General features: G+C 36.4%; 1 protein-coding gene across 2 annotated transcripts in view; it reads right to left on the bottom strand.

Moving 5' to 3' along the window:
* LOC129440778 (astrotactin-2) overlaps positions 1-22,552 on the bottom strand; it is a 427,123-nt gene that overhangs the window by 175,953 nt on the left and 228,618 nt on the right. For both annotated transcript variants that reach the window (XM_073860480.1, XM_055200291.2), the window contains exons 6-7: positions 19,308-19,454; positions 15,746-15,913 (exon numbers count right to left, since the gene is read on the bottom strand). In XM_073860480.1, the coding sequence (XP_073716581.1) occupies positions 15,746-15,913; positions 19,308-19,454 (315 nt within the window). The remainder of the gene's footprint in view (positions 1-15,745; positions 15,914-19,307; positions 19,455-22,552) is intronic.

Raw genomic sequence — 22,552 nt, 5'->3', positions numbered from 1 at the left:
GCCGTTTGCAACATAATTTGTATTATTAAAGTTGACCAAATCTCAGTTTTTACAGTCAGAAAGCCTCAAACATGCTTTCATATTTATCAGAGGAAACTTCAATATTTGTTTGCGGCTTTTCTTGTCTTAGTGATCAAAGCACAGCGACTGTTATTGCTTCTATTTTCTTCTTGTCTTGACCTGCATGGAAATCAAAGTATAAGCGCCTTTTATGCTGCCAGAGTTTATGATTTGCAAAACAAGATATGAACCGTACAATTCATAAAATAAAACTAAAATAGAAAAAAAAACATTTATGCAGTGTCATCTGCTGTACTACTACAATTCAAAGACATTCACATTTGTCAAAGAATGTTATGAATAGTAAGAGAGAGTTTTTAATATTTTTATTCAGGTGCAGATAAAGCTGTCTTAACCTACATATACTTCAACTTATACAACTGTTTAGGTAATTTGTCCATTCTCGCAATTGCGACCCACAGATGTGTTTACAACATTAGCTAATCTACCGGCAGCAGGTCAAACTAAACCCTTTCCCCGGCCAATTATAGATTACTGTAAAAAGTGTTGTTGGGAGGAAAGCGTTTTCGAGATAAATTGTCAATAGCGGGAATAGAGTTAAGATTTGTGAATGAAAATACTGGTTTTGCAATGACTTATTGGTATATGATTTTTAAATGAAGGATTAATTGTATTTATATTATACTTTACACTTCAGGCATTTTGAACAAAAAAAAACACACTAATTTATTAATGAAACACAGCATACAAAACAGTATTTTTTGTGTACCAATGATGAACATTCAATTTATGAGGAAAATACGCAACAGCAATCATTACAGTGTCTACTGTAATTCTTAAATCTGGTATACACTCGTTTAAAACATCATCTTTGATTATGAAATATTATTGGCTGTCGTGTGTCTCATTAGCAATAGCATCATTACGTTAGCTTGCAATGCGAAACGTTATTGGCTCTCGTCAACGATCGCATCATGTTCTTATGTTCTGGTTTATGTTTGAATGAGACTTGACTGTGTGTGTCTCTGTGCTTTGCGTTCACGTAGTTTTTCATATAATGTGATTGTACACTCACTTAAAGGATTATTAGGAACACCATACTAATACTGTGTTTTACCCCCTTTCGCCTTCAAAACTGCCTTAATTCTACGTGGCATTGATTCAACAAGGTGCTGAAAGCATTCTTTAGAAATGTTGGCCCATATTGATAGGATAGCATCTTGCAGTTGATGGAGATTTGTGGGATGCACATCCAGGTCACGAAGCTCGCGTTCCACCACATCCCAAAGTTGCTCTATTGGGTTGTGATCTGGTGACTGTGGGGGCCATTTTAGTACAGTGAACTCATTGTCATGTTCAAGAAACTAATTTGAAATGATTCAAGTTTTGTGACATGGTGCATTATCCTGCTGGAAGTAGCCATCAGAGGATGGGAACATAAAGGGATGTACATGGTCAGAAACAATGCTCAGGTAGGCCGTGGCATTTAAACAATGCACAATTGGCACTAAGGGGCCTAAAGTGTGCCAAGAAAACATCCCCCACACCATTACACCACCAACAGCCTGCACAGTGGTAACAAGGCATGATGGATCCATGTTCTCATTCTGTTTACACCAAATTCTGACTCTACCATCTGAATGTCTCAACAGAAATCGAGACTCATCAGACCAGGCAACATTTTTCCAGTCTTCAACTGTCCAATTTTGGTGAGCTCGTGCAAATTGTAGCCTCTTTTTCCTATTTGTAGTGGAGATGAGTGGTACCCGGTGGGGTCTTCTGCTGTTGTAGCCCATCCGCCTCAAGGTTGTGCGTGTTGTGGCTTCACAAATGCTTTGCTGCATACCTCGGTTGTAACGAGTGGTTATTTCAGTCAAAGTTGCTCTTCTATCAGCTTGAATCAGTCGGCTCATTCTCCTCTGACCTCTAGCATCAACAAGACATTTTCGCCCATAGGACTACCGCATACTATATGTTTTTCCCTTTTCACACCATTCTTTGTAAACCCTAGAAATGGTTGTGCGTGAAAATAGCAGTAACTGAGCAGATTGTGAAATACTCAGACAGGCCCGTCCGGCACCAACAACCATCCCACGCTCAAAATTGCTTAAATCACCTTTATTTCCCATTCTGACATTCAGTTTGGAGTTCAGGAGATTGTCTTGACCAGGAACACACCCCTAAATGAATTGAAGCAACTGCCATGTGATTGGTTGATTATATAATTGCATTAATGAGATATTGAACAGGTGTTCCTAATAATCCTTTAGGTGAGTGTATGGCTTCAGTTTGCAAGGTTTGCAACGTAAGTTGTTTGTAATACTTTCTTACTGTTGTTTATTGGTAAATTTATGCAATAAATAACTGTGTGTTGTGTTTTATAGGCCACCACTAGATGGGGTAAATCCTACTTATTGTCCCTTTAATGCACCATGAACTAACATGAGTAACTGTATTGACTTTAACTAACATTAACAAGAATTCATACAGCATGCTGAAAATATTGTTTGTTCATGTTAGTTAATGCATTTGCTAATGTTTACTAATACAACCTTATCATAACGTGTTACCGAATTATTTCATATCTTTATCAGTTAATGTGCTTTAAATGTATCATTAAAGAGAAGATAAACTACATCAAATCTGACTAAACACAGTAGAACAGCTATAAGAATACAATATTATTTAAAATAAGATTGTTACCTCTCTTTCACAGAAGTTAAATAAGTTAAGATAACAGCAGACTCTAAAAACCCATAAAGTCAGATAAGAAGATCCTCAGATATGAGGTTAATTCCTGAACCGCTGCGCTGGCCGGAGGGAAAATGAAACAATGATAAAAGTCATTTCACAAACAGCCCGCGCAGACATTCATATTTCATGAGCTGGAGGGATGAATATTAGAAATAATATGCACTCGTTTGTATTCACACCATGATCATAAGATTCATCGAGTTTTAGAGCTCTGATTTCATGATTTATTCTCATAAAAATATGTAAATATGTAAGTCAAAATGATTTTATAATTTTGTGCTACAAAAACTCTTATATACAAAACAGGTTATGAACGTAATTTTACACAAAATACTGAATAAAAATATAATAAAAGTTGCTGGCAGATCTGTACATGCAGACGAAAGAGATGTAATTAGTTTAATACTCAAGTATTTCATAATTTATATCCCATGACTGCATAAGTATGTGACAGATTCCTCCGTAAGAGCTCTTCTGTACGACACGGCAAACCTTTCTATCTTATAAAACCGCCGAGCACCAGTCAACACAGCTTCTCTCCATCATGTCACTATTATTCTGATTTAAAGGATTTCAGTGATGGTTCAGCAGGTGGATTGTCTGTAAATGGTCGTCCTTCGAAATCCTGTAAGCGATGCTTTGTGTGTCATAGCGTCTCGAAGGATTATTGAAGTCTTTTTTGAAGAAAGTTAGAAAGTGTTTTGAGTGACTCTGTTTGAAGGACAACATTCAATCGCTTCTCACACGTGTACACTTGTATGTTTTTGGCTCTGCTCTCAGATTTGCCTTGACTCCTCTATTATGCTGAAGTAATTCAGTTGACCTGAAATAAAGACGTCTGAAAAGGCAATTTGGCATCAAAGGTTGGATTTACACTGCAAATCTTAAAGGATTAATACACTTTCTTAAAAAAATCTGATCATTTATTCACCCCCATGTCATCCAAGATGTTTATATCTTTCTTTGTTTAGTCAAGAACAAATTAACATTCCAGGATTTTTCTCATTTTAATAGACTTTATTGGACCTCAACAGTTTCAATGCAGTTTAAAAGGATTCTAAACGATCACAACCAAGGCAAGAAAAATAAAAAATATGTACTTATAAATCACAACTTCTCGTCTTGCAATAGCCGTGTAATGTGCCAGTGTGACCTTACATATTACATAATCACGTGGAAAAATCATGCATAACGTATGCAAAACTATCACTCCAGTTTTTACAAGTGTTGAGAAAGAGGAGTTTTATAGAAAGATTATAGAGCTTTATTTCTGTAACAAGACACAACTTCAACATTACCCCACCAAGTCGTCCTCCATTGCGCTGCTAAAAAGAGTCATGTGATCACGGGAGGTGTCCACCTGAGTTGACGTCATTTGCCAACGTAGCATTTTCAATGACGCACGACACGTCTTGAAATGGAAATATCCGATCTGTCCACTTATATTGCGGACGCAAATGCATGTATCCGATTCATATTCGAATTATTTCCGATTATAAACCGATCAGAGAATACTGAAATCTATGCAATTTTTTCCTACTTACATGTTTGCATGTCATATGCGATCTGTGCCACATGGGGAAAAATCTGAATTGATTCACTTTAAACATGCAATGGAATGTTTAAATAAGTCCTAACTATATCAGCCTAGGAAATCACAACTTTTGACTCTTCTGTAGTTACTTCGTGTACTAAGGCAGACAGAAAATTAAGTTTTAAATAGGAAAATATCGAAACTTTTTGGTTATATTTTTGCCCGATGTTAATGGTCTAATCAGATTCAATGGATTATGCTAAGCTATGCTAAAAATGGTAGCGCCAGACCCGGAGATCAGCTGAATAGATTCCAAAACTGTAAAACTCAAATGTTTAACTCTAGGGGAGCTGGAAATGAGCATATTTTCAAAAAAAGTGGACTGTCCCTTTAATACTTGAGACCAGGCTGAGTATGCATACATTTTGGCCATGCAGTATAACATCCATCATGTTTACACTGTCATATGACATTAGCAGTGTTCAGCTATCACTGCAGCGCCCAGGGAGAAACTGTGAGAAACGTGCCTTGTTCAAGGGCACCCTGCCAGCCGTAAGACTCGAACCGACAACTTTTGGGGTACAAGGCCAACTCTCTAACCACTCGGTCACGATGTCCCTAAAGATAGGTGTGGTGGCTCCAAAGCTCCCATGGCCTCGTGGGATAGAAAAACATCCATTCAAGCATACTGAGTAATCTCAGCAGATGCAGTAGACCATCTGGATGTTCCTCACTTTTCGTTGCGTCCTGCGGTTTCTTGCATATACTGTACTACTTACGTCGAAAACTGATTTTCACATACAGTACTACATATAGTATGAAAATACATATTATTTGGACACAGGGTGTGATGGAGAGCCTGGTGAGGGTATAACGGTACAACAAAAAGCCTTTTCCTTGGAGAAAAGAGATGGAGTGCATCAGAATCGCATTTGCAGAGGTCAAAGCTGCAATGACATTGAACATGCACACCGGCTCTCCAGTACAAGCACAATTCTGCTTATAAAATGGATTGCACAGTAAGCAAAACTTTTATCAACCAACCTTGGTCTGCGATCGTCTTATCTCACCTTTAAAAGATATGAGTTCACGACGCTCCTGCGGTGCAATGCGAATAAAGCTGAATAGTTTTTCTTCTCATTAACATCATAACTCATGGTCACACACACACACACACACCTGAGACACGCACCTGATCACAGCAAAAGTAGAAAAGTTGTGCTGGCAGTGCCAACGGTGAAAGAGTTTAAGCTGTACTCTGACCGAGATCATAAAATGAATTTATTGCAAGCTTTCAGATACAATACAAAGAGCTAGCGATGTCCTTGGTTTCAAATGGAGCATCGAATGGATTGTGGGCTCACATTTATGTAAACTTCATTTACTGTAGCCTTGCTTTCTATGTTTCACACGATGAAAGATTTGACCAGAATCAATTTGATTAAAACGTCTTTGCTTTTAAACCGCGGGTGATAACCAGACACCTTCATTAAAATCTCAAGAAAGGCAACGCAGGCATTTTTCTGATCTGGAGGTTCATCGCGTGGGCATGAAGAAGAAGAAGATATTGCTGTTTAGATGAACACTTCTTGGCGTCACACAATCGCGAGGGATGCGATTCATCACGTCCGACTGTTTCAAAGACACACGGACAGCAGTACAGAGAATAAATACGTCTGATAAACCTCGACGCTACGAAATGACATAACCATTTCGTCCTCTTTTAGTCGTCTGTGTAGGAGAGAGAATCTGGGAATATTTATAGCAGATGAACACAAGAGAGGGTTGGCTAGTTTTTATTAAGTCATGAGCGAATCATACATTTGCGAGGCGGCCCGCGAGAGAGGAGAGCAGAGCTGATAACCTTGCGGTTTAATCAAAAGCCGGTTGTGGGTCGAGATTGAGCTGGCGCTGGGCCCGGACGCCCGAACGCTCTCTCACAGAGTCGTGTGTGTGTGGAGAGACAAGAGGCTTTTATCAGCCAATTCTCCAGCAGAGACAAACGTCTGATAAAACTCAGCACAGCTGCGCTCGCAACCAGCGAGATACATGAGCGCAGCAGAGATCGCATGCTCACAGCATCTGATGTGCGCAACATTACACACCTCTGCTTTTGTTTCAAGGAATCGTTCATCTAAAAATGTCTTGATTTAATTGTTCTTGTCTCGTTTCAAATCCATATGACAATGAGAAATGTTAAGGTGTTATGCTGGTTAAAATCATTTTGTTAAGTGATCTAAATGTATTTTTATAAATATATATGATCTGTGCAAGCAAACTACTTAACTTTCCTTCTCTTCTTGGATTCGCTTCGGGTCTGTGGTATGTTTTATGTGTTTTGGAGGAGGCGTGGCTTTGGACGGCATTTTGCGGAAGGGTGGAATCGTATGCATGCAGTGCTATCAGGCTAAAGTTAGCATTTTCCAAATCACTGAGTTCACTTTTATTAATGTATTTAGTGCTGATTTATATTTAGGATACATATATTGAACAACATGTGGGTGGTTCTCACGAAACCATTGAAACACCACGGCACTAATGATTTTGGCTTTGAAATGTGTAATATAGTAACATTAGGGGGCATCGGAATTGGCGCAATGCTGTGTTCTGCCTTGCACAATGTGTGATTTCAACATAAGAATTTATAATTGTAAATTTTATCTCATTTTCTGCTAAAAAATTCTCATTACCGCAATGTGTCCGGCTGTGTTTGAACATGCGTTATGTTGTAATTTAATCAAATTAACACAAAAATATTAAGAAAAAAAAATAAATGGATGTTTTGCTAGACTACTTTAGATGACAGAAAAAATATCTACTGAATATACATGTATAATAATAGTGAGGAAAAATTGGGAGGATGATGTGTCCATGCCTGATGTTCTCATCCTCCGCGGCACTTTTTGAGGGCGGTTTAAGCACACATACAGAATTTTGATGAAGTTTGATTTTGAGTGACCAAGCACATGGACCAGTTACTTCAAGATGGCTACCAGGTAAGATCATTTTTTTACAGTTCATTTGAAATATTGTCTTGTCAGAATGCTTACACGACATTTTGATTATCATTACCGCAACAGATACTTATTAAATGTTAATTTAATGAATAGAAGCATAATACTTTGATTTTAAATGCATGTGCATAATCTCCAAATTATGTTCTTTCAGGTTTGTCATGTCATTTTGAAAATATGTCAGTGTTGATGTTTTCTGACTGTTGCGGTAATGAGATTTTTTAGGACTAATTTTTTAAATTATGTTACAAAAAGTGTTTAATGATAAGTAAAAGTTTTTAAATTAATGTTCCCTTTTACTCCAGACTTTGCTTTTCAATGTCTGGTGGGAAAAAAGTAAATTTAAGCAATTTTTACATTTTCATGCTTCACATTTTTAAAACCAAGTTTTCGTGAGAATCACCCATGTACATGTAGATATAAGAAGATATTGATAAAAAATGTATAAAGTATACAATATTTAACTTATTGTGCATTTTCAATAATGCATGACACAGGTAAATGCTGATTCATACTTTTGCCTTGTAGCTAACATCGTAGGCTGTGTGCACCTCTCAAAAAAGTTAACTTCACATTAATTCTACGTGGACCGCAAGAGCTGTGACTGGTCTGCTAGAACTCTTTATGTAAAAAAAAATCTTAGGGATAAAGCTATATGTACCAACACAGGCTGTAATACAAGCCACTGTCTATTTACCGGCATCACTGCTGATGCTTCTCCAACAATGTTCATATTTGAAACAAAGTTATTTGATGAACGTATAATTTATCTCATTTAGTGATGTTTAGACACTTTTGCATCTGGCTTTTGCATCAAACAATACAGTTTAATAGCTTCTCCACAAAAAAAAAAACTTTTGCGATGTAGCAATTAAGGGCCAGATTTACTAACAGCTGTCTCAGTGCAAACAATCATTTTAAATAACAACTGACAGGATTTACATAAGATGCGCAGTGAATAATTAGCGCTGAAAAGGTGTGTTCTAGTTATTTGCGTGTGTGATATTACTGGGATTTGCGTCATTATTTAAGGCGGAAAAATCATTTTGCGCTTGATATGGCTGCAATTATTGCTGATAGTAGAGGCATTACTGATATTAGAGAGTGTGTAATACAATGCAGAGGATTTTTTAACACATAAGAGTTTATTTTGGAATGGAGAAACAGGCTATTATTAAAAAAAAAAAAAAAAATTGCCAAGTCATGCAATTTTTTGTTTGGTAGAGAAAATAAAAGAGGAGTCACTAGAAGTCACACAATACCAGGTGTTTTCTTGTAAACCTTCATTTTTTCAGTGTCCTATGGCTTCATTAGCTGTTATGTCCGTGGTGCTGAACTCAAGCTCATCAGGTGTTAGTAGATCACCTGCACCTCATCAGCTCTGCTTATTTGTGACCCTGAACTCATTTGCGCTGCTCTTAGTAGATTTTTGGTCATAATAGAAATCAGCTGTTGCATCCGTGTTATTTAATTTAATTGTGCTTTTTAGTAAATAACGCGCATATATTTTCACTCCCATCTGCGCTTTTTTGGATTCCACTTTCACGCTAATTTGCCCAGGTTAGTAAATCTGGCCCTAAATCATCACACATGGTCACATGTATCTGTATTTTAACCACACCTTCAAACATTGCTCAACCAATCAGATTTAGAGAACCTCTTTTTGACCAAAGTAAAAAGGCAAAGATTCCAGATTATACAACCATGTACTTCTTTGTAAAAGACAACCTTTATTTAAGAATAAAAGATGCCAATGCTGTTGTCATACCACACACACTTCCCGTTTTAAATAAACATGCTAGAAACACAAACCCACAAAAGTGTAGTCTTTCTTTAATTTAAAGAACACAAAGCCTGCTACACTTGACCGGCTGTGAGAACACAATGAAATCTATTTCTAGCCAGCCATGATAAAGGAGATGACAAACATTCAAAGCTCAAAGCATTGCCTACTGTAGCACTTATAACTTTGTGATGCATTATAGAAGCAAATTGCATCCATATCAATTCATAACAGGAATATATTTAGTATTACTGTTTTATCTTTTTCTATACATATCATTACAGAATATGTGAATGCTGTGCACTCAAAAAAAAAAATAGCTTGTCGGTTTAACTTAATAAAATTATGACACCTATTTCCACACAATTGAATTTTTTTATTTCTTTGAACATAAGCTGCGGGAATTGTGAAAGTTCAAGTCGTGGGAGTTGTAAAAATTAGAAAAAAAATTCACTTAACTTGTTTTGTTTAAATTGATTTGTGTTGAGCAAGCTAACTTGACTTGCTTTTGTAGGACATTTTTTTTTTATATAAATATTTCTTAATTTTTTACCATAATGAATGGTGCTGATAGAAGCACCAGTGAGTTTAATGCATGAGTATTTGCACATAATTTACTTATTAAGTAAAGCTGCACATGCCAAAATGGTATGAACATGCTCGTCCTGAACCTAAGTGAAACACTTCAACCCCCCAAAAAATATACCTCACAGAAAAAAAAACTTATGAATTTCAACATTACAGAATAACAAACAATAACATGTCCCCATAACTTTCACAGTTTCATACCTATTTTAACATTTACTGTCTTCATTAGTGATGAGAGCAAAGCATGCTTGGAAAATGATTGATGTTGTCCCAACACAAATTAATTAAGTAAATGAAGTAACTCATCTTAATTAAGTAAACTAATCAAGCAGTTAAGCTTCTTAACTGAGTTGAGTATTTAAAAAAGAAAGGATTACGTCAAACACTATTTATGTCAGTATTATACATTGCAATTGTGATTGAACAAAAAACTAAAACAAATGTGTAGGATTAAACTAAACTGCTTAAGCCAAACGAACAACCTTTAATTTTTTTTTTAATTTTTTTTGAGTGTGGAGTTGAATTTACCTGGAAAACTGCTTGCTTGGTTGCATAAGATAACAGTCAATTAGTCATTAAATATTTCATAAAGACATGTTTAATAATACAAAGTAATATACTGAGGTACGCCACACATACAATGCATACAAGGAATTGCTCACTGACAGCTCACTTTAATCTGCTCTCTTCTCACCAGACATCATGTGTGCAGATCTTCAGGAGTGTGAATAAGATGAAGAGGAGTGAACCAGCAGAAGATGAAGAGGAGACCACAGAGTAAGCGTTCGGCTGAAGCTAAGCTCAAAATCAGCCGGCGAGAGAGATTAGAGCTCACTTTCATTAACATAACAATATCTGCACAGCTCCACTTACATCCCAAACATTTAGAAAGGGAAAAAAGGCATCTGGCAAATCAGCGATTTCGTGCCATCACTCTGAAAGCGCTCCATAGCGTTATAGGAAATTGCTCTCCGAGTCATTGACTCGGGTTTTATGACGAGTCTCTTTTGCATCTTTGTTGAGAAAATGGCATTTAAAGCTCATAAATAAAGCGCATGATCCATTAAGTAAAACACAGATCGCCACGTGTTGACTGATTAATAGGCCGAATCAATTTTTCAAATGAAAGGGCCGGTAAACTTCAGCCTGATGCTGCTGTAGTGATCCTGTCACTGTGTAAATGCTGAGCTTTATTTAGCCCTATTAAATGTGTCCGGTAATAAATCTAAAGACTAAACGGGTCACATAAACAAGGCTGGGCCACTGTTATACACCAGTGATTGATGGCAATCAATATATACATCTATGCAAGTCTGTTTTACAGTCATCATAAACACTCTTGCTACAGTACAGTACTGTAAATATGTACAATTTACAATAAAGTATATAGAAAAATATAGAAAATAAAGTAAAATATATATATAGACCCATATTTTTACTTCTACACTGTAAAAATGTTGGTTAAAGTTTAACCAAATTAAGATTAAATTAACTGAACCAACTATTTTAAGTTTTTGACTAGTATATAGTTGACGACGACTTCTGGATCCTCACAGTCACATTCCATATTCTTAAACAAAACCTACCAAATCACTTTAATAGATCCACACCAAATACCATTTGATTTTACACAAGGATCAGTACAGGAATAATCCATCTCAGTTTTACCTGAACAAGTTCTTATTCTTAACAACATCGGTCTTTAGACTGGGCTCAAAATAAGTAAAATACAGCGGGGAAAATAAGTATTTGACATATCAGCATTTGTATCAGTAAGGGGATTTCTAAGTGGGCTACTGACACAAAATTTTCACCAGATGTAGCCATAAAGCAAAACATTGAATTCATACAAAGAAATCAAAACATTTAAGTGTACAAGTTGAGTCATAATAAATAAAGTGAAATGACACAGGGAATAAGTATTGAACACATGAAGAGAAAAAGGTGCAAAATGGCATAAAAAAGTCAGGAGATCACCTGAAATCTGTCAGTATTGAGAGAGAAACCCTGCCACCCATCAGCACTAATTGATATCAGCTACTTTAATCCCGAGCATGTTGAGGCTCGGTTAAATTTTGCGAAAGAGCATTTGGAGAAGCCTGTGGATTATTGGGAGACTATAGTATGGTCAGATGAAAGCAAAATTTTACTTTTTGGCAGGCACTCTACACACAATGTTTGGAGAAGAAATGGCACTGCCCACCACCCCAAGAACACCATACCAACAGTTAAGATTGGGGGTGGAAGCATCATGGTTTGGGGCTGCTTTCCAGCAAGAGGTACTGGCAGGATGAATGGAGAAATGTACTGGGACATTCTGGATAAAAATCTGCTGCCATCTACCAGAAAGTTGAAAATGAAAAGAGGGTGGACATTTCAGCAAGACAATGATCCCAAACACAAGGGCAAGGAAATAATGAAGTGGGCAGTCAATCACCTGACCTAAATACCAAAGAAAATCTATGGAGAGAACTGAAGATCAAAGTTCATAAAAGAGGCCCAAGGAACCTTCAAGATTTAAAGACAATTTGTTTAGAAGAATGGGCCAGAATCACTCCTGAGCAATGCAGACGACTGGTCTCTCCACATTGGTTTAGAAGCTGTAATCACCAACAAAGGCTTTCCTACACAGTATAGTGTGTTCAATACTTATTCCCTGTGTCATTTCACTTTATTTATTATGACTCAACTTGTATACTTAAATGTTTTGATTTCTTTGTATGAATTTTAATATTTGGCTTGATGGCTACATCTGGTGGAAATTTTGTGTCAATAGCCCACTTACTGATAAAAATGTTGATGTGTCAAATACTTATTTTCCCCGCTGTACATCTCTCTCATTATTAAATAACGAAGAGTTTTTGTAGCTTGGTTGGTAGAGCATTGTGTTAGCAGCACAAATGTCATGGGTTTGATCCCAGTGAACACTGAGAAACTGTACAGCATGTAATGCATGGTAAGTCGAATAAAATCATCTGCATACATGTAAATATATTAAATTCATAACAGAACAAACAAACAAACACTATTGATGTTGCAGGAGGATACATTCCTGTTAATCTCTGTGACACAATTGGAAACTGATGTTTATGTTTGGGATCATAAATCACACACTTTATATAACTCCTGACAAACAGCAAATGATGCAATACTTTCAAAATAAAGTCACAAACTTGCTTTAGATTTGTTTTTCCTTGCAGAACTATGTCTGTGTTTTCTTTTGTCCTTTCTTACCCATCTGTTCCTTTAGATAACATTACTAACATAAGTTCACCTTGGTAATGACCGAAGGTATCTTTTCTTTTTTTTAATCCTCTTTTAAAAAATCTCTCACCCCGCTCAGCTTATGCAGCACTTTTTAACTCGCCGTTCCTCTCGGTTTTCCAGTTTCACCTTCACATTTATGAATCTAACCTTTACTGTTTGTTTAGCTGGCTTTATACAGTACAGTACATCACAGTAGTATCATTCATATCTGACAGTGCATTAGCAAACTCATGCAGCTCTTGAAACATTATGTGCTAAAAGCAGCGGGGATATAATCCAACACGAGTCACGCTACCATACAGACCCATTCTTTATCTGGGTTCCTCCCATTTTTTAAGAAAGAGCGGTTAAAAGAGAGTAAGAGGATGATGCTTCAAAATGTCAGGTCACAGAACCGAGTCTGAATTATTACATTTATTAAAAAATAAATGCAAGCAACCGACCTACAGGACTAAAACTATATTCAAAGATGCTTTTGGGAACTATAGAGACAGAATAAATGTGGCCAAAACACAGGAATTTGAATCTAGATGAAATACGAAATGTCTGTCTGTCGATCATCGTCTCATTACCGACTGTACTTTTATTATCAGCGGTCTGACAGCAGCACACATGCTGTCGTGTGTAACTGTGAGCGTAATACAAGAGATCAGATGAAACAGATTTCACAACAATAAGTGTAAATGTCAAGCATGAGACTTATAAGCCCTGAACCCTTGATGACACAGTGGGGTTGTGATATCCCGTGATCCACACGGGTTGGCAAGCTTATCAAACCAACTCTACCTGATTGAGACATGGAGCTGTAGATTACAGTCGAAGGTCACAAGCAAATAAATGTCTTTCAAAATACAACCATGAAGTGTGTGGGTGCGTGTATTAAAAGGATAGCAGCCATCAGAAACACTGGCAAACCATGTTAACCTGCATGGGCAACATTTGTGTCCCATATTAGGGACCGATATATCGGCCGATGATGATTGCTATGATTCTTTATGCATTACAGTGAAATGCAGCTACATCCAAAAGCCAGAGGGCGCTCTCATGCAGAAACTCAATATGCGCCGCAAAAACACATCTCCAGGAAATGTCTTAAGGATATATTTATATTGCTGTTCATCAAACCTTTTCATGTATTTTCACGATAATAAAGAATATCTGTAATGATTATGCTTGATAAGTGTTTTCAAATGCATGTTATAAACGACTCAAACTAACAGTGATTTTAGAACGATAGGGACCTACTGATCCAAAGCCCGAGTACATGAAATCGCTGTAAATAATATCGACTGTGCGATTCAGAATCGTCCAGGTAATATTCACATCCCTATCCCATATGGCAAAAAAAAAATATTATCTGGTTAAAAATATGTTTTAAATATATGCTAAATGCATTTTGTAGGAAGTAAAACTTAATTAAATATATTTTTGAATTTGAAAAAAAAAGATTTAGTTTTAACCTTCATATATTAACATGTATTTCAAAATGCATTTCAGGCGCAACAAATACATTTCTAATTTTACAAGTGATTTTGCAATAAATATATTTTTCCTGGTCAAAATATAAAATTTTATGAAGCATGTTTTTGCAGTTAAAAATATATTTAATTTTAACCTTTTCAAACCTGTTTTGTTGTCCAAATCACAAAGAACCAAGCGAGATGTCAAAACGATATGGCAAAATGTCATAAAATCTCACCAGATGAGCGCTGTTTTTATCCTAATCTTACCCTAAACCCAACATCCCACCGGATTTAAGCTGTATTGTATCTCATCAAGCCAAAAACGCTGTTTCATCCTAATCCTAACTTCAAACCTAACCCTAAACCCAACATCCGAGATATAGGGGAGGTTTCCCTGACAGAGATTAGCTTAAGCCAGGACTAGACCTTAGTTAAATTAGGAAATATAACTAGTTTTAACAAACATGCCTTACTAAAAACATTACTTGTGTGCATTTTAAGGCCAAACAAAGGGCACTGATGTATTTTAAGATATGTCTGTGCCAGTTGTTTTCAGTTTGTACAGCTCTTACATTTATTTTAGTCTAGGACTAGTCTAATCCCTGTCCGGGAAACCGCCCCATAGGGTTTGCTGTATCGTACACAAAATAAGTCAAACACATCAAGTAATGCATGTATAAAAACACAGTTGACATTTTTTTTTGTTTTTAAGGAGCACACAATACAAATATAATTTTATTCAGTGTTGTCCATTAATTCCTCATTTACCAGACTTAGATTTGTTGGGATGTATGTAGAACATATATTTTTTGTAAAATTTTGAAAAAGCACAAGTTTTAATAGATTAAAAACCCCCAAAACAATACCAATATGTGTTAGTAGGATTTGAAAATGACTTACACATTACAATTTAAACTGTTATGTAGAAAATATTTGTACCGCTGAGTTTACACAAGCAGACAACTTGTCAACATTTCTTTTTGACATCTCATGTGGTTCTGTGTGATTTGGACATCAAGTTACACATCCCCCTCGCTTCAAGTAACGCCCACTTTAAAAAAAACTGTCAAAATATAGTGGTGAAAAATATTTTTTGTAACCATACGTCAAAATATATTTCGGCAAATACACATACTTGAGACAATCTATTTAAAATTATTTATTTTTATTATTTGCTTCAACTGTCTTTTGTTACAGGCAAGGTCAGTGAGATACTAGTAGCCCACTAGTCAAAGTAACCAGTTAAAACTTAAAAGTATTATGTATACTTCAAAAGTGAGTGTATTTTATGTTGAGTGCATTGGCATGCGTGTCCACACACCTGTATCTTGATCACACAGTTGTTCGCAGGGTTCGGTGGTCCTCTGACCGCAGTAGTCTCGTACCCATTGAGTGGATGTGTTCGTCTGATAGTACAGGGTCAGTTTTGCTGGATTCAACCAGTTTGAGACATCCAGGTAACTTCCCATGCTTACAACAAAACTGCTGCCTGTATTAAAAAACATAAGAGCTCTATTATAAACACTGTAAACATATGTCTGAACAGATGAAATGAATCACGCAATACATAAGGTGCATAGGTGGAAGGAGCTTTCGGAAATTTGAATATAAAGAAGTGATTTATATTCTGGATAACACAGTACTTGTAAAATTATATCCTGTATATATTAACATTATACAATAACACTTTAGGTTTACAGAAGATCTTTCTGTATAAAATAATCATTCGTCCATCTCTCTAGGATGCACAGACTCGGTGTGTGTCTACAGCTGTCATGCTTTTTATGTGTGTATACAGCTCTTCCTAAAGATAACAACTACTTTAAATTAAATGGCTTTACTGCTTTATAATCCCTTCAGCTTTTTAAATCAGAAACTGGATAAAGCTCTGGATGTTTGCCAGAGTCACTCACACACAGAGAGAGAGAGAGAGAGAGAGAGAGAGAGAGAGAGAGAGAGAGAGAGAGAGAGAGAGAGAGAGAGAGAGAGAGAGAGAGAGAGAGAGATTCAGAAACATAAGAATTAAAGTTGGTGTAGCAGCTATTGTCATTAAACTAAAGCACATACTGGACTAGCGTGGAGCAACATGACAGGACATACAGTAACAAAAACTGAAATTACCATTTGATAGGATTTTTTTTACATTAAAGACATTTTAATATTATAATATACATTTAGAAGCAACAATGTGTAAAATTATTAAAGTAATTTTCTGAATATAATATTCAGTGCAAGGCTGTATGTTGCATTGCCGGCATTGCATACAGAAATAAACAGTTTTATGGTCAGTTTTTTGCATCTTTCCTGGCACAAAAACAGTTTAAAGAAAAAAGTTTTTTTGCGCTCGCATAAGGTGTTTTTTTAAGACAATTCGGAAAAGGTGTATTTCACAAAACAGTCTTGCATGTGTAAGTCACCTGATGAGTTGTCAACAACCCAACATGTGTTCTGTCCAATATTTATCCAGTATTGGGTTAAAAATAAGTGTGCGTTTCTGTATAATATTATCAGTTTCTACAGTCATAGTTTCATGATGATGGTATAAAGAGGTGGATAAATTCAGGTAGGTCACCAATGAAGGCCTAGTTGTAAAATACACGGCCTGTCCCTTGCCTCAGGAGTTCACGTGTAAATCTCGGCTATGGCTATGTAACAGTGATACATTAATAAATAAATACGCTTTTAATATCATTGTTTTAGCAATATGGTGTCCAGGTGATGTATAAAATCTAGGACATACCAATACAACAACTACAGGCTCCTCTTAATCGTCTAAAAGATTCAAAGTCTCAGCCCAAGATTTTTTTTCTAAAAACAGACTCGAAACATACAGGTGTATATTGAAAAAAAAAACACACAAAAGTGTTGGGGAAAGTTACTTTTAAAAGTAATGCATTACAATATTAAGTTACTCCCAAAAAAAGCAACTAATTGCATTACTTAGTTACTTTTCATGTAAAGTAATGCTTACGTTACTTTTTAGTTACTTTTTCTTGTCTGAGGCTTGATCTTTTTCAGGCATTGCAGGTGTTTTTTATGACTGAAAAGTTCTGCATTCAGAAATTGCATATTTCATCACAAAAATGTCGAGCTCTGGCCTGCCATCTTTCTGACTCAAACTGTTTAATTCAGTACCTTTTAAAAAAAATAAATAATAATAATTAACCTAAAAAAGTAACTTGCATTACTTAAAAAAATGTAACTCAAATATTAATGTGTACATTTAAAAAGTAATGCGTTATTTTACTCATTACTTCAGAAAAGTAATATTATTACGTAATGCACGTTACTTGTAATGCGTTTCCCCAACACTGCCCACAACAGTCCGGAGAATTTGCTTGATCATAATCTCACACCTTCTTTACAGGAAAATTATCATAGTATAACTTTAACAAATTGCCATCTCTGTTTGATACATAAAAGCTACTTGCAAAGTCTTTTCTTTGTGTAGGTTGAATTGAAATAAATCATACCTGACAGCTCTAATGATAAATCATTATTATAGGCGTGCTGTTGTGAATTATGTTTTTAACCCCGTAGCTTTCATTTTTTGTTAATTTTGTTGCTTACTTTGATTGCATGTGGTGCTCTGCTCAGATTTGTATTTCTAAACTGTCATATGATCAGACAGTCAGTTATTACACTGATGTAAGTTTCACTAAGCTTACAAATATTCATGTTAAACAATTGCTTTAAAAAAACACACAGAACACAGTTCCTCAAGCAGAGTCGGATATAATCAGATATTGAGATAGAAATGACCGGGGGTGCAAAAGATGTTTTGCGTGATAAAAAGGCTGCTTTTCACTGATGCAAGAGAGAAATCTCATCAGATTCAGTCAAAACTTTACAGTAAATGTTTGATTCACCACATCATTCAGAAGATATACTCTGTATTCAGGGGTTGGACAAATTAATATGAACATTCATTTTATTCGGCTTCAGCCAATCATTTTCTTTTCGGTGCATTTCTTATCTGCATTGAAGGTTTGTGGCTTTATTAAGTGTGAAAATGATCCAGAGTCAGTTGTCCATGTCCATTTACAACCAATGAATAATAATGATGAGCTCTGCTTTGATTGGCTGTTTTTCAGAGCAGCTCCTTCAGTAGCTCTGTGTGTGTAAACAGATCTTATGTCTGAGTCTGTATCAGATTTTGAGGAATAATCGATTGTTTGAAGATTGTTAATGGATGTTTCTGACTGGTAAGTTTGTGTTTTTCTTCAGTATGGACCTGCAAAAAGTAACTGTAATGTCAAACTTCAGCCTAAACGCTAGCATATAGCATTAACTAGCATATAGCATTAACTAGCATTTAACGTTAACTCGGCAGTCACAACTTTGTTTTTAGCATTGTAACCATAGATATGTATAAAGGCTAGATGTGTTACGCCGGAGTCTCTAACGTCATCACCTGGCGGCCATCTTACCACAGGCAACTCGGTCACTCGTAGCATTCAGTTTAATGGTGTAGATACTTTTAAATGACCATAACTTGCTCAATTTTCTACCGATTTTAAACGGTTTGGTTTCTTATAAACATTATTAACGTGGCTATAATAATGGATGCTTTAGCATGTTTCATGAAAATGTCTTTTGTTTAAGTATGCAGTGTCATAGGTACATCTTTGATGTAAAATCGGTAGAAAATTAAGCAAGTTATGGTCATTTAAAAGTACATGCATCATTAAAACTCAATACTACGAGTGAGCGAGCTGCCTGTGGTAAGATGGCCGCCAAATGCGAATGTTCCACTCAATTGGCCAGCAGCGCGGGCGAGACATCTAGCCTTTATACATATCTATGATTGAAACAACATTGTACTTAATTTAACATTAATTTAATGTTACATGTTTATGTATATATATATATGCGTGTCTCACCATCAGCAATGAAGTGTTCCGGTACATGAAGTGTGACCTTTACATTTAAAGGACATGAAGTCTGTGTGCCGTACACGACTGCCACCACACACGTACAGACTGTGATCAATGTTAATGTGGCTTTACTCATGGGACTGTGCGGTCCGCCTGTGAGGAGAGAGAAGAGAAAAACAACCGTCATAGATCACATACATGCAATGCATTTTATACAAAAATACTCCCACCAGACCCACACTGACCAATCCTAAAGAAACATACACCTGATACACCTGCAGAAGAGACTTTGTGACCCATTCTGTGAATCTAAGCAACATTGTGGGAACCTCAATGAGAGGTCAATGAGAATCACTTTGTAACAATGCAGCCAACACATACAGTATATACAATACAAGCATGCAATGTTATTTATTTATTTTTGAGGACCGCCTGACTACAAATTGAATCCTGGAGTCCACTGTGGAGTGGTGGTGGGTGTGCGGCATTTATTCCCGTTTCTCTGATGGATCTGATTTATGTAGCATATAAATAATAGCTTAGCATCCAGCAGGAGCAATTCATCTGCAAGACAGAGGTTAAACTAAAGCCTCTGTGTGCTAAACTGTCCACAGCCGGAGAGAAATGACGAAAGACATTGACTGCCCTCTTGAAAATGAGACGCTTTACATATCCTGCAGATAAAACCCGCTGTAAGAACAAAGCCATAAATATCAAAAAACAAATCTTGTGCATAAGTTCCTACATGCTTTACAATGATAAACATATCCAAACTTTCTATTTCATACTTTAATTACTCGGGTTAGCAAAATGGTTATTCATCATTATTTAACATGTCTAGGATAACAGTGTTTAGATAAAGCCTAAAAATAATATTGAAAGTGTTGTCTTGGAAACTGTGCCGGTGAAGTGCTATAGCCGCTCGCGAGGGTGAAAAGAAGTGTACCGCTGATGCTGAAGCAGATTTACTCCAAACTGAGATTTGTGCAGTCAGGATGTTTATATTTGTTGCTGTTGTCGGTGTAGAGACTAACACATAATCTGATCTCAGGAGTCACACCTGTGCAACATTCACAGTTCTTTCCTAAAACAATCTGTTCAATCACTCCGTCTATAGCACATCATTACTAACATACAGTACAGTAATCTCCACCGGAGATACAGCTAACACATTTAGCAAAACTCTACGATGGACATCAGCCAAAATGAGCTAAACAGACGGATGTGGGATAAATTGATTCACACAGGTAAACAAAAGCCTTAGGATACCAAATATAACTTGGAAAATAAACAAGAATAGAAGAGGAAAACATCTGATGTGAGAAAACCATAGGAAATTTTGAGAAATTGTTCAACCGTGTCACATAATGATGTTTTTATATTTATCATATTTATAAGATCGGCATTTTATCATTAAATCTTGACCACTTGGTTGTTATATTTGAAACTTTATAGTTCAAGTGACTTATGCATCAGCATCTACCACTGGAGTCATAGTGAGAACTCATGAACACACTTTTAGCATATTTAACTATAGCTGTAGTAATAATATGAACAGTTTGGTTTTAAAATGCGATAAACGCCATTTTGAAAAAAATGAGTAACCACCAAAATCAGTATTGTATCTGGTCAGTATTAAAAAGAAAATTTCCAATTTGACGCAAAATCAAATATCCGCCATGTTATTCTGTAATCATTTCACCCTTTTTTTCCCAAAACGTGATAAACGTCAGTTTTCGTTCTCTGCAGAATGCAATAAATCCGCTCAACAAATCACAGCGCACCATTCCACGCATTATAAACAACAATGGTGGCACTTTGCATACACACAGAATCCTAGTTTTCCTCATCTACTTTGTACTTCATGATCAACAAACAAACAAAAACAAAATAATACTTTAATGGCATTGATAAAACTGTGGTGGTTTTCTGTGACCGGAAAAAAACGTAAGCCATCAAGATCAGGGTTTCCCGCAGCCAACCCATTCTCACCAAAAAGCGTACAAATGACATGCAGTGTGATTATCGTGCAATAGATACGCCAAATTCCGATTTTGCGTGCATATGATACGCCAGTCCTTCCCATTCACTTATATGGCAAATATTTTCGTGTCGTTTTATTTATTGTTTTCTCATTTGTTTTCTGTTTTTTTACCATTTTCGCTTGGGTTTAGGGTTAGAACAACTTTTTGTTAAATATAGATAAAAACATAGAGAAACCTGTATATTAAATAACATGCTTAAACAAATGTGAAATCTAACCCTAAACCCAAGCGAAAATGGTTTAAAAAACAGAAAAAAATGAGAAAACAATTAATAAAACGACACGAAACGATTAGCCATATAAGTGAATGGGAAGGACTGGCTTATCATATGCACGCATAATCGGAATTTGGCGTATCTATTGCACGATAATCACACTGCGTGTCATTTGTACGCATCTTGGTGAGAACTGGTAGCAACCGCAGCATATTTCAGTTAAGGCGGCCCGCCTAAGCTTGGAAACCCTACCGCCTTAACTAGCTCGTCCAAAAAAAAAAATGCTGCACAAAAGGCCGTCAAGTGCATCTTGGAGAATAGCGCATACGCGCATCACACCGCATGCGGGGACTCGTGCCACACGGCCGAAATGAGAAAGCCGTGGTCCGGACCGTCACTGTCTGGAGGATAACTATCCAGTTGATAAAACATCTCGGAGAATAGCGCGGACGTGCTTCAAACCGCGAGCGTGCACGCGCGCCACACGGCCTAAATGAGATAAAGACATTGTCCGTCATGTCTGGAGGATAGCCAGTTGATAAAATGCGTGTCCGTGAGAACTGTAAGTGGACTTATGTTTTGGGTTTATTTAAGCCTGTTATTGTATTCGTCTATAGTTTTTAATTTAGCTGGTGATTTTGTTGTTTGAGCAGTCTGCTAGCTAGGTTTCATGTGCCTGTTGATTAGATATAATTGTTGAGCGCTCTTGCTCACTTTATTTATGTGCATTATTTACATGCTACACTCCTTTAAGATAATGTAATTATTAGTGGGAAATAATCAGTTTTTACCATTTTTGCGCTATCTATCATCGTTCGCCAGACGTCCTACAACATCTGGTTTAGTTTGTGTTTATAAATCCTTTAGTTTCACTTCATCACGCAGCTATTCCCATTAGAGGTATCGGTAATGCTTTAGATTACAGCCCGGAAAGTACTGTGTAAGTACAGCGAATTTACAGCGTATGTTTCTGTAATTATAGTATACTTACG

This window comes from Misgurnus anguillicaudatus, chromosome 22, assembly GCF_027580225.2.
Source record: "Misgurnus anguillicaudatus chromosome 22, ASM2758022v2, whole genome shotgun sequence".
NCBI lineage: Eukaryota > Metazoa > Chordata > Actinopteri > Cypriniformes > Cobitidae > Misgurnus > Misgurnus anguillicaudatus.
The sequence above is the reverse complement of the archived record's forward strand: the minus strand, read 5'-3'. Positions and strand labels throughout refer to the sequence as shown.